The 13322-nt window shown below is 40.7% G+C and overlaps 4 protein-coding genes across 4 annotated transcripts; 3 read left to right on the forward strand and 1 right to left on the reverse strand.

Annotated features, from left to right (window-relative positions):
• Positions 1-183: 183 nt before the first annotated feature.
• On the reverse strand, positions 184-1366 carry EAF02_010765 (uncharacterized protein; the record flags this gene model as incomplete). The annotated part of the gene is made up of 3 exons (XM_038906813.1): positions 184-715; positions 775-1041; positions 1197-1366. 3 exons carry the CDS (start codon positions 1364-1366, stop codon positions 184-186), a joined length of 969 nt encoding a protein of 322 aa, XP_038753361.1.
• A 1170-nt stretch (positions 1367-2536) lies between these two features.
• Positions 2537-3439, forward strand: EAF02_010766 (uncharacterized protein; the record flags this gene model as incomplete). Its single annotated transcript, XM_038906814.1, has 1 exon — positions 2537-3439. The coding sequence occupies one exon, from the start codon at positions 2537-2539 to the stop codon at positions 3437-3439; it is 903 nt and encodes a 300-aa protein (XP_038753362.1).
• Positions 3440-6949: 3510 nt separating this feature from the next.
• Positions 6950-8221, forward strand: EAF02_010767 (uncharacterized protein; the record flags this gene model as incomplete). The annotated part of the gene is made up of 2 exons (XM_038906815.1): positions 6950-7335; positions 7411-8221. The coding sequence occupies 2 exons, from the start codon at positions 6950-6952 to the stop codon at positions 8219-8221; spliced, it is 1197 nt and encodes a 398-aa protein (XP_038753363.1).
• Positions 8222-11217: 2996 nt separating this feature from the next.
• On the forward strand, positions 11218-13042 carry EAF02_010768 (uncharacterized protein; the record flags this gene model as incomplete). Its single annotated transcript, XM_038906816.1, has 3 exons — positions 11218-11569; positions 11635-12655; positions 12697-13042. 3 exons carry the CDS (start codon positions 11218-11220, stop codon positions 13040-13042), a joined length of 1719 nt encoding a protein of 572 aa, XP_038753364.1.
• Positions 13043-13322: the final 280 nt, after the last annotated feature.

A 13322-nucleotide genomic window follows, 5' to 3' on the forward strand; every position in this document is an offset into this window, starting at 1 on the left:
ACAGCGGATTGTATACTTAAAAATCTCCATTTCACTACGCAGTCAACCGCGAAGAAAAACCACAGTAAGGAGGGCCAAATTGTCATTATCAATCATCGATTGAGTGTTCTTTACAAATCTCCGCATTCATTGCTTTCTCACAACCACACTCAACCCGCAAACCGAATCACAACATACCACCCCTCACCCCCCACCCCCCTTAAAAATCACCACCGGCTCCCCTAATTTCTTCCAAAGAACCCTACAAGCATCCATACTCGTAATAACATAAATCGACGCATTCCAAAATCCCTGCAGCGGTAACACAAAGACAGAAATATACTGAAGCGACATATTAACCATGCCCGGGTACAAAATGGAATAGATGCGATTAGCAGTTGATGGAATCCACGTGACCATCATAGCGAGGAAGAACAGAAGCGAGACTTTCGCATATGCCCACATAGCCGCGTTAGCTTGTTTATTGGGATGCACACTTGTATATGATGGTTGAGCGGGGGGTAATCCCGGTCTGGAGGGTTTATCGGAGGAGGATTCTTCAGCGGAGTTGGTGGTTGGGAGAAGTTCGGTTTGAGAGCTTCTGGACTTTTCTCTCCGTGCTTTGGGTAGGTTGTCTGGTGATATGCGTTCATTTGCTCTCATGAGTTCCCGTCGCTTGTCGAAGATCTTCTTTCCTGCAAAGGTGTAGATTATGATTGTGATTAATATAGTGATCCTTCACATAGTCAACCAAGAGTCCACAGTGGTGAAAAGGGGTGAAAGGTGTAAACATACCAAACCGGTACGTAAAAGCTCCAGAGTCTCCACAAACCCCATTTGGTCTTGATCCAGCACCATGATACAGCACCTCCATACATAGAGCCGCGATTCTTTGTATGCACAAAGAAAAATACGAAAGCGGGAATGAATGGGAGACCATAACATAGTAGTATGTACCACTTCTCCAATTGGCGGAGCTCTACCACATCGAAGTGGAAGAAAAATGCACACATGACGTTACATGCCATGGCCAATGTCCAATATGCATCGGCTGGGAGGAACCTTTTATCCGTTAGAAATATATTCTTGGAATTAAGCTGTGAAGAATGAAAGAATGTACATCTGAATGAGAAAAGCCTGGAATTGACAAAATCGACCATCTGGATCCGCGAGTGCAGAGCGAGAAATCAGCGTAGCGAGATTCGTGAAAATATTACCCAGAGACGCATAGAAAAACTAATCGATTAATGGGTTTACGAAATGCGGTGGTGGTAAGAAAGGTTATGATTATGAAGAAACAACCTAGGAGAGAAATTCCAGAACATGTTCGTTCTATCGTGACGATGTTGGCATATTCGTGGCTGGTGATGTTTTCTGCTGATTTCATTTTATGGGTGTCTTAATGGGGGAGGTGCAAGATCGGTAGCGAATTGATAAGACGTGTAAATGAAGTAACAATAGCGGAGGAGGAGAATGGTGATGCTTAGGTAGAGGGCGAATTTGCAATCGATGGAAAGGAGAAGAAGAGGGTTTGGGGGATTCACAGGTAAGGAATAATTATGTATTGGATAACAATCTGAGGGTTGAAAATGCAATCATTGATATATGTCGTGAGTAAAGAATCCATATCGACATGCTGGGTATTCATAAATGTGGAAAGCACTTTGCGAAAAACTTATCAGATAGACTGCATAGCAGTTTCCTCGCAGTATGAAATGTGTGGATTGACATTGAAAAATCGTACGACGTGGCTATGTGACGATAGTCAGAACCAGATGAAGATGTTGCAAGTAATCGGCACTAATTTTGCAAGGTCTGAATGACGATGAAGATGTCTCCAATTGTTTAGGAAAGAAATAAGGCGAAAAGAGATGAATCTGTGGGAATGGTAAGAGAGTTCATCGTGATCTCCCCGCTGTTTGACAATTATAATCGCTAAAAAGGGCAGGAATGCTGAGCTCCGCGACATGTGATAATCAAGACGGAAGCATTCTGTGACTCTAGCAATTCTCGTTATTAATCCAACGGTATTTTAAGATTTCGTAGATTGATTCTTTGAGAGCCCAGGTAACCTTCTGATAACAGGATATATGCCCGAGGATTAGTTGGTCAAATATCTCGAAAGTGTGTTCTGGATTTCATTTCATAGCCATTCCTTTTCCCATTCTGGGAGCCTGGAATGTTTCCAACATTATGGCCATAGACAATCGCTTGATATCGGAAGGGTTAGAATGATGGCGCTAAATTTACCTTGTTCAGATCCTCTCACCTAACCGACTTTCGCTAATTTGGGAAGCCTAGTACTTGTGTGGGCTGAGGGGCATTTGAGGACCTGACTCTTATCTTTCGAGACCTGGAGTATCTCTAGAGTATTTTTTTCAAGAACGATAATTAGGCAGAAGATATTCCTCACATTACAAAGGTAACGGGAATATCTGATTCTAGTGACATTTCTTACCACTTCATCATTGAATATATTCACGATACTGAAGCTTACAATTACATTATCACACCAAATTCCAAATCTTTCCCTTCTTTAAATATTGAATAAATAATAATGCCAATTCCGCAGTTCCTAAATGATCTCAGACGCACAGAAACCGAAGTTTCAGTACCTAAATTTGATACCAACAGGAGGATATGGACAGCTCAAACAATTATAGAAAGATGGTGTGATAATATCGAAGTTTTCAAGCGCTTGAATTTTAGAGCGACAAACAGTACATGTTTAATAATTATTGCAGCTCAGAACGAAGACGAATTCAACGCAATCTTTGAACCCTTCAAAAAAACCATCAGGGCAATCGGCCATACACCTATTGCACTTCAGATACAGCAAAAACATACACCGGAACTTAGCAAACCGTCAAAGGGATATGAAGCTTGTATAGAAGGTTGTTGTATGCAGATCGAAAATATGCTAAGCGAAAATGAATCGGATATCAAGTACTTTTTAGAAATGTTCAGGTTCCATGTTCATTCAGTATATGTAGGAACTATCAGAAATTACATCGACTTTGGGACTTTTTCTGACAAAACGGTAAGAACGATAGAGCATAATGTCGCCGTATATTCCACCTTTGCTACCCTGCACAGGTCTAGTACGCCAAGAGCATTTTCGCAAATTTCACGCGGCATTACAGTTCCTGGCCAATTTCTCGAAGTGGGAGGGAGTTCCAAAAACTTCTGGGGTCATGAAGCGAACAATTTAGACTGGTATAAGATTGCGCTTGATACCGGCAAAACCAGAGGCACAATTTTGAAGGAATGTACTGCAGGGTTCTTCGCGAAGCATGCACATGACCTCTTTAGGTTTGACGATGACAGCATCTGGGGGATATATGGTGCGACGAGCAACTTCTCTGTTTATAAAATTGATTACAGTAAAGGGGATATCATTAGAATTGAGTTCTCGTCAGACAAATCCAATTCAGATACAACCGGATCAGAAAAAACTTAAACGACTGCACCAGAGCCGAAGAAAAAAACGATAGATGGATCCAATTCAGCTATGCCCATAGCAGTTACATCCAGATCAGATAAACCCAGAACGACCTCATTACACCCAAAGAAACCTACACCAGATGGATCAAAGGCAGCTATATCCAAAACAGCTACATCCAGATCAGATAAACCCAGAGCGACCTCATCACACCCAAAGAAACCCACACCAGATGGATCAAAGGCAGCTATATTCAAAACAGCTACATCCAGATCAGATAAACCCAGAGCGACCTCACCATACCCAAAGAAATCCACACCAGATGGATCCAAGGCAGCTATATCCATACCAGTCAGACCCAAATTAGTTACACATAGATCAGATAAATCCAAAGCAGCTCCCTCAAAACCAGCCAGATCCGGCAAAGAAACAATCAAAGCAGCTAAAACACAGTTTGATAAATCTCTACACAAATTAGATCCACGCAAACTTAATTCTTGACAACGTGAAGGCTACAAGCAACTCGAAGGAAGCTAATCCCCAAGAAACCAAAGCAGCTACATCCAATACAACCAAAGCCAAGCCAAACAATTCTAATCAAGAAATTAGAAAAACGACTGCTCGAGGCGAGAACGAAAGTGGAAGGAGAGAAGTATTCATGGCAGGCGTTGAAGGTGGGAAGCGTTGCCTTTTAATAATGAGATTGATCTGTGTTATGAATTACGGAACGCTTTTATTACATAACAAACGTGTTCAGATGGCACAATACAACTAGATAAATTACAATAATGATCCTTCCTCGCTGATATCTTTCTTTAATTCTAGAGCAAAGTGATTTCATGTGACAGTGATCAAAAACATCGAAAATGTACTAAGTTTTCGCGGACTATATGTAATTGTAATTGACAGACCTAGAATTTCTGGTCTGAGAATTTATACAACATCAATGATGGTAGTGACAATTGTTGATCCGTATTACGTGTTCTAAAAACCCTACCGTAGGATAGACGAAAGTGCATGCCGTGGTGAGTGACGGTTGCAAACTATGTAGTTCATCTGCCTATGTGTTCTCTCAACCTTATGAGAAATTTGACTGTCATAGGCAAGAGGTCTTTGTATTGGGTGGAACGAATAAATGATTAAAATTGTTACTAGTTTGCACGATGAGTCGGAAAATATGTTTGTCATGATCGTTAAAAACATCCCGAGATTTTGATTCCAGTCATGATGATTGATGGCTACTCAAAGCCGTGTCAAAGAAGCAAACTCGGAAGGAATATTAATACTCTTGAAATAAGACATCGAAAGCACCAGGCAATGTTTATCACGTAGCTTTGGAGGGGGCTCCATTCACCATTGCATACAATCATTGGTAGCAAAATCAGGGGTGCTCGCTTCTTACTCAAAAGACCAGCATTGTGGCACGAAGGTCTTGTCCTCCTCCTTATGGCAGTGCTGGAATCAAATTGATTCTGCTCGACTGTAATCAAATGCAAAGGTCGAAAGGTTCTGAAGACTAGCTGGGAATTGAAAGAGACTGTCAGATCTTCTGTTTCGTAACAGAAAAGGAGTGGAGACAACCAGTTATTTTCTCAAGTAGCGTTACTTCATTTTGCACTGGATTGAAGGACAAATAAGCTGCTCCCACTGTGAGGTAAATCGGGGATAATGACATTCCAAAGATCTAAAGAAGGAAGTGCTGACATGAATGTAGACATCCACACCAAGAAATAGTGAAAATCGACGGCTTAGACAAAAGTTATGAGAAAGAGACAGCCTGAAAGACCCTTTCAATCCCGTTCATTCGAGCTCCACCATACCACCAAAATACACTTCGTCAAATTTGTTGAATGGATTTATATTATATATGAAAGCTTCGTCATACATACGGGACTGAGCATCATCTTTTGGTCGAGAGAATCTGATTCTGTTAATCCAGGTATAGTACAATGCGAAAAGAGCTTGGGGATGACCATGGAGTGCCTCACAGGTCTTTGGACACTTGCAGATTATGTCCAGATTATTGGATTTTGAAGTCTCGCGAGTGATGCTCTGGAATATCATAGGAATCTGCTGCATCGACTGAGTTTAAACAGCTTCAAGTATTGACTGCCCTTGTTTATCGACTCATAAATGATGATGGCAAGCTTCGCAGATGGCTTGTCGGCTCTTCAGTAGATGCTTTCGGGATGGACTACCTAATCATCCATCAAGGCCCAGATCAATTCTAGACAGATATGCAAAAGTATCATGTTGCTTATCCTGTAGCTGACGATTCAAGAGTCGACGAGTTCATCATGAGCAATCGAGCAACGATGATGTGATATTATGTCGAAGTTTCGGTAATGCCAAAGCAAGTAGTTGAGGGCGAATAGTGCTGCCATGGGAGAAGTTTTGGAGATTCGTTCAATAGGGGTCATAGAGGAGGAGGTTCGCTTGTTCCTCTACTTGGAGCATTCTAGTAGTCAGTAAGGGAAAATGTTGCAGATCTTTGATTGAGCTTGACTTACTTGCATATGTTCTTTACAAAAATGCAACAACTGTCTACCAAAGAACAACTTTGTCAGCCTCGAGATATGCTACATAATGAGAGATCAGACGAGAGACAAATAGGAGTCAATGCAACTCGGATCTAATTGTTCAAAATCTCCGCTGCTCATTAAAATCTGTTCAATTATTCACCAAGTGTACAGCCTTTTATATATGATAATTCGTCAAGCTATTTAAAATTTCAACCTTTGTTAAATTTTCCCTTCCCTCCAACCTTTATACAAACTCTTTTATATCACCACTTTGTGGGATGATTTGATCAACACTTTCTTTCACACCAAAACATCAACCTATAGAGCCCCTTCTTGAGATTTGAAATATCAGTCACTCTCAGTAACTGGTAATAGAGGTCGTTTTTGTGTTTCTAGATCTTATTTCTGTTGAGACGCAATTTGCAAAGCATTGACTTCATGCTTTCGGACCTTTTCAACCTTCCTTCCTCTATCGCAACATATATCACTCCTTTTGCATAGTATTAGGCTATTCTTTTGTTTGGCAAGCACATGAATGACCTTTGAGGTCCCTCTCATCATCTCATCGGCGTCTCTAACTGAGCTTAGCTTCTTTCAGACTGGCGTTACGCGCTTTTCTCACAATAACCTCGATTAAACGGTCAAGCATCACGCCAAATCTCACTTGTGCCTTGCCTGCCGTCTGTTAGTATGTCTAATCCAGTTCTAGTCCTTATTAACCTTGCACCTCGCTGGCGTCGCTAAATCATATCTTCCTCTTCCAGATCAGTTTGAAGAACCTTCTCCTCAATTTACTGCGACGCAAGCGCTAGAATACCTCTTAAAGACTCATAAGATACTTCAAGTATTCTGTAAGTACTTCTTATTCATCAATTAGTTCCAGTCAACTTAACTAACCTGGCTTTAGAAAGACTTGTTGCGCCATTGCAACCTCTCGGTAACCAAAACTCCACGTCGTACGACAACTTCCTCACATTTACACCTCTGTACAAATACCTTTTTGAGTATGAACAACAACGTCAATAACTGGCAATGGGGCCAGCACGCTGCTCCTGCCCCTTTTGGCGCCTTCTCTGCTAGTCCAAGTCGTGGTCAGCATGGTGCCAACTTCGACCGAAACGCTGTGATTGGACCTTATCGCTCATATAACCTCGTCGTTCGAGATTATCTTGTTGGCAACTTATCCACGTCACACTCACCTCCTGATTACAGGGGAACTCCCTATGAGCATAGGGCTACATTCTCTAACCTGATCGGGGTATCTGGCGGTCCAACTACCTATCCTGCTCTTAATGCGGTTGCTGCTAACGCAACTGATACCAACGAAGCTATGCGGGCACTAAGCCGTCTAGATATTGATGCGGCTAACCGTAGTCAAGGTCCTACTTGGGAGTAAGCATCGCCCTCCTCCTTACTTTATCTCCCTTCCCATATATGATCTATCCGATACTAACTATTATAAAACAGAAACACGCCAATGGACATGGTTTCGATCTATATCAAGGGAGAGGATGGCTCAATCGACGGCCCTCCTTTTAACCTCCACAAGTCGTTCTTCACACATATTTCACCATACTTCGACGCTGTCTTCAACTCTAGTTTTGCCGAATCTGCCACACAAACTCTCCACTTTGCTGAGTCCAATCGAGAGATATTTGCCATGCTTGTCGACTGGGTATACAAAAAGCAGCTAAACACTCTGGCCGCATTTGAGCTAGATGATCGCAAGAATCTTCCCGTCGGTATCGGCTTGAGCACTCTTCAAGGTAGCGATCTCGATAAATATATCAGCGAGTCTCAAGAAACTGCCTTCGAACACACCACCAAGCTTATCGATCTCTGGTTCCTTGCGGACAAGGTCTTGATGCCGGAGCTACAAAATGCCGCTATCCAGGCTATTGAGCTTCTCCGCTTCTTCACTCCGTTAGAAGGTGTTCCAGCTGAGAACTCCCGTGCCGTCTACGATAAGACACCAAAGGACTCCCCACTTCGCAAGTACCTTTCGTATACTACACTTCGTCGACTACATCCTCAGTCAGCAGACAAAGGCGAGGACTTCCATCCTGACATGCTCGTCGATATCTTTGATATCGTCAAGGTAGCTGGAGCTGATGCTAAGCTACGTCATTACGGCTTATCCGAGAAGGCTATGGAGTCGTTCTTGATGGATGTGAAGGGAGGAAGCCACCTAAAGGCTAATCCTAACACCGTTGCACCTCTTTCTGACGACATTTGGGTTGGCTTGTGGGAGGTTAGAAGAAATGCTTTGAAGTTCTAGACATTTCAAGCAAATTGCGGCAATTTTGGGAGGAATTTTGGTACATTTGGATTCTTTTAGAAGTACCTTTATTGGAAGAGAGATAGACAGATTAGATAATAGATTGCCTAACACTAATACACACCTTTTTGGCCACTATAAACTAGTACTATGATGCATTGTAACGAGGGCGATAAGCTAACTTTTGACATTAATCGATAGAACTAGATCATGATAATGATATAAAGTAAGTGAACTCGTGCACAAGTATCGAGCTTGGGGAAATCAGTCTCAAAATGGCTCGAAATATACACCGAATACAGTCAAAATGATGAATTCACAGGCTGAACTTGGGCTCTGTTGAAGTAACTTGTTTCCAAGTTTGTCATTTTTTCCGACGAATGACCTTCAAATTTCATCAGAATGAAGATAATTTTTGCTGAGAATTTCATCGAAATGACCTACAATTACAGTGCACCAGCATATAAGTATAGAGCTTAATGCCTATAATCTTATGGTCATAGGCCATATCTCCGAGTATAAGGCCTATATTTACAGGCCCTCAACTGAGCTTTCATCGGTCATTTTAACATCTTTCATGTATGAAAAGGATTGAACGAGAGTGTTTTAAATGTTTGTAGCTGGAGCCAAGTCCTGGAAATTGACATCTAATCTTTCAATTTCGAATGAGTTTGATATCTACGATGAGAATTGACTTAGAGATGTCAATATAACACTTTCACGATTTGAGATACAAGTCGCCTAATGTTTTTGGTCCTCCATTTCACGAGAGGATTATCGTTTAATACTCTCAACATGAGTATTTTTAAATCTCTGAATAACAAAAGATATTTTGAGCATACTGCTATACAATCTCACGAATATAGAACAAATTTCTTTGTTATTTGCTACTGACTTATTCATTATATAACTAAAGACAAATCTTTAGGAGATAATATCGTAATTCGTTAATTTAAAATAAACATTCTCACGAGCTGGTAGTAATAAGTCCATTTTGTTGTGGAAGAAGAATTCGATTGTTTGCTATTAAGACAAAAAAAAAAGTAACATAAATCAGTCATCAAATTTAACGGTTCCTCTATATAATTCGAGTACTTTAGATATTTCAGATTTATATCTCAAGCTGATCAGACTAAAACGTACTTGAGTAAAGAAAAGAAGGAATTCATTCGCTTATACTCTCTGGAGTTTGAACGGATATAGGATTAGTATCGAGATAGCTCTTATATTTCATATAATAGTCTCGGAATATCGCTCAATAGTCGCTTAAATAAGTACGATTCGCGTATGTATTTGTATACTATTATTTTATCTTCAGTGCGAAGATACATCTCTGAACTAGATAATATTATATCATCTGATCTATAAGTCTGAAAAAATGCGACGCGATTTGGAAAATTCTCTCCAAGGAAAGCTGATATTTGAGATCACTATCGACTACGAATTGTGATGAGTATGTATTACAAGTTTCTATCGAGGTCGAAGACTTCCGAATTTATGATTTTATCATTCTAGTAATACAAGACGAGAGTTTCTATATTATGAATGACTTTAGTAGACAGCAATTTCTATCACAAGATAAATTGAGCGACGATAATATAGATATACAGCCCCTGATTATATATTCTATAATCATGTCCTGGTTACTTTCAAAGTTTCAGATCATAATAGACTCGTTGATTATAACAGCTTAGTACAATTATATATTCACAGATATTTCATGAAAGTGAATATATCTAGACTATATCTAGATGTCTAAATAGAAATCATAAAACTCGGAATTCCTCATCCGTCATCCCGAATAGTTTCAAGAGGAGTCAAGCTAGTAATGAAAACTTTTGATGTTTCCAACATGACGTCATCTAGTATATCAAAAGAAAAAGTTTAGGAATGGAAAGCCAAGTTGATAAGTTTCCTCTCCACTTCTCCACGATGATAACAACCTCATTATTCAATATAAGGTTGTTAGTTGAATTCTTCTCGTCTAACGAATCAAGCTTCATGCACTTCGAACGTCAAAATTATGATTCCCTCATCAAGTCAATAATCCACTTCAATTCAGTAAATTGCAGAATGATCTGAATCGACAGTAAAGAAGCCGCTAGTGTTTGAAAGCAATCTGAATTAATGTTACTTGAAAATGAGGGTGTAAGAGATATGAGTTCGAAATGCATTGGTCAACATTTTGAGGCGCATAACAAGACCAATATCAACGGAATTTTAGTTCCGCTATATCGTGTCTTCGCTCGATAAGCATTTAATCACCCTGTATCAATGGGTGTCTGAAAATTCCTGCAAATTCACTTGAGGTTCAGGTCCCCCACTGTCAAAAATGTTGGTTGAATCATTGTTCATCATAGCCGCCGTCTTTATAACGTCACTTTCTCAAAATTGCTTTGATACATCTAACTAATTAATTCGCAGTAAAAGTAGTAGCTACATCCCTGAAGAATTTATCAAAGATTGCGGACTGTCAATTCTCCGCCTTTCCTAATATGTGAAGATCTCGGAGTTATCTGCTCCTAGGCTTTTCATCAAAGAAAGCCAACCCTTTCGCTCAGAGTCTAAGTTCCTCCTGAACATGACTATTTTCTTCATGAAGTGTCATGAAGTGTCATGAACACTGCACTTCAACCTTTCTAGACTCATTAGGTAAAGTTAATTTCTTAATTTTTTTTTCCAAGTCTAATTCTTTTCCAACACGTGAGCTTTGTCTGTAGACCAAAAATTTGGTTAAAGCATCGTGATGATCTTCTTTGACAATTAAAAAGCATCGCCATGACTTAAATTCGTTGCAATTATGACTATCGAAACAACAAGAACAGAATACCAAAGATTTGCATACTGCAAAAAGGTTGCTAGTAAAGCAATGATGATGATCTTCCAGAAATATCGAATTCTGTGTCTTAATATAAAAAAGTATGATAATCCCATATCATGATGACGTTCCCAGTGGAGATTAAAGTCAAGATATTCGAAAAAAAAAAAAAAATAACATGTCCGCATTTCAACGCAGCGTGAAAAGTCGTGTGGTTCTCGCGGTAGATAATTCGTACTGGGGCCAACCTACTATTCCCAACGGTGCAAAATTATGGTCGGTGGTCATCGACTCCCTGGACGATGGATATGCTTACAACTTTACCGTCACTCGCTCAATTGAAGTGCGCTATTTGAGAGCAGATTATGCAAGACTAAGATCTGCTTTCTCTCTTAAGCGTCTTGGTTCCTACACAAACTCTGTAGACGTCGACGGAGATGTTACATTTGTTGCCAACTCACTTTGCGTGGCCCTCCAAAGGTTCATGTATAACGGAAGTCATAGAATACGGGGTGCAACCTTGCCAGTTGGTATTTGGATAAATTTGACGATGGTTCGTCCATTCATTTTAATACCACTTTGAATGTTGAAGCAGGTCCAACCTACGGCAGTTTATTCCCGGGGCTGTCTCCTCTTGATCTGCATCGGTTCATTGATATGGCGATATTGTCTATGGACATCGAAATACCGTCTCTTACACCGAAGCAGGTAGATCAAGATGTCGCTTCTATCGAGAACAAATTCATAGAGGTTGCTTCGATCAACGATATGTCATATCGAGCTTTGGGCCCTGAATCTTCCCTTTTTGATGCATACCCAAGTCCCAGATCATGTTCCTGGACAAGAGACAAGGCAATCGCAAGGATGCTTTTACATGGACAGCAACCAAATGACGGTAACTCAAAGGTTCTCGTGATCGGTAAAGATAAGTCCATGCGTGTCGTTTGTGCCTTACGTGCAGAAGAAATTGATGTGCGGTTTCTAGAATTCGATGGAATTTGCTGCCGGGGTTCTCAAAAAAACGAAGAGTTCAATTATTCCCAAACCGGAGACTACAAGTTTAAAGGCGAACAATACGATATGGTTTTTATTAACAAGCCAAGTTCCACAAACCATGCAGTAGATGCTCGTCAAAAGTGCGAGCTTATCTCGTCATTACGCAAAGCCTGCAAGGTTAAAGGATTGATAATTCTGTCTGTCCGTTCGATGCCCACGATATCTGGCGTATTTGACATCATAGAAATTCCCGATCAGAGCGCGATCGATGAAGAGGCTATACTAAGTTTTCGGAACACGCTTGGCGGAACACTAGATCGCGAGGATCCGCTCAATTGTGTCATTCTAGCCACCGTTTATGTCACCTATGACGGCGCAAACACGCGGTATCGACTGAATCCACCAGATCATCCAATATACTCAGAATTTTTCCCCAAACTATCGGACGAGAGTTATCATCTTATCTGCAAGCGAAATCAGTGGAGTGATATACTTTTGGCTCGGTCATACCTCACAGCGGCTTTCCAGCGAACCTCCACTAAGCATGTGCGACAGGCAGAGAACCCTCTACAATGCTACGCCGCTTTGAAGGTTGGTGCCCCTTCGCCACTTCCAATCGGGTTGGAGAGAATCTTTCACCCTTCCAGTGCTGATATGATAGCATACGAATTCTTCCACCATATTTCTTCTCTCGCAATCCCCGATTCCTTGAAATGGTAGAAGCACGTTACGATGAATTGTTGGATCTATGTGATATCAGTGAAATTGATGCTCCTCAAAAGATCATATCCCAGTTTTTGGGCAGTGGCTCTACCGCCCTCTTGTACAATCTTTCTAAATTTCATGACATGCTGATCAAATCTCATGACGACGACGAGAGCAAAGACTACGATAGAGTGTTGCCGTTTGAAGCTATGGCAGTCTTATGCTCGATATCATTCTTCTGCATCCTACGCATGTATCTATGCGCCTATAATGAGATTCTTAACACCTCTCTGAACGCTTGAGATCTCCAGGACTTGCTTTGGAGGCTGACAGCATTTGGAACATGGGAAGAGAAGCGGTGGTACATGGTGATGAAGTTCCAACAAATTTTCGACCCTTCAGTATCAATAATCTCGGACGACAGTGAATAATTCTAAAGCAAAATGAATCAAGCAAAGGAAAAACTTTTACACGATATTTCCAGTATTTCCAGAATGCCTAGTAGGTGATCGACATCAAAATTGCAAGACGAAAATGAGAAATGAACTAGGGAAAGCACATGGGCATATTAGCATAGTGTTG

This window comes from Botrytis sinoallii, assembly GCF_014898435.1.
Source record: "Botrytis sinoallii strain Bc 23 chromosome Unknown BSIN_027, whole genome shotgun sequence".
Classification (NCBI taxonomy): Eukaryota; Fungi; Ascomycota; class Leotiomycetes; order Helotiales; family Sclerotiniaceae; genus Botrytis; species Botrytis sinoallii.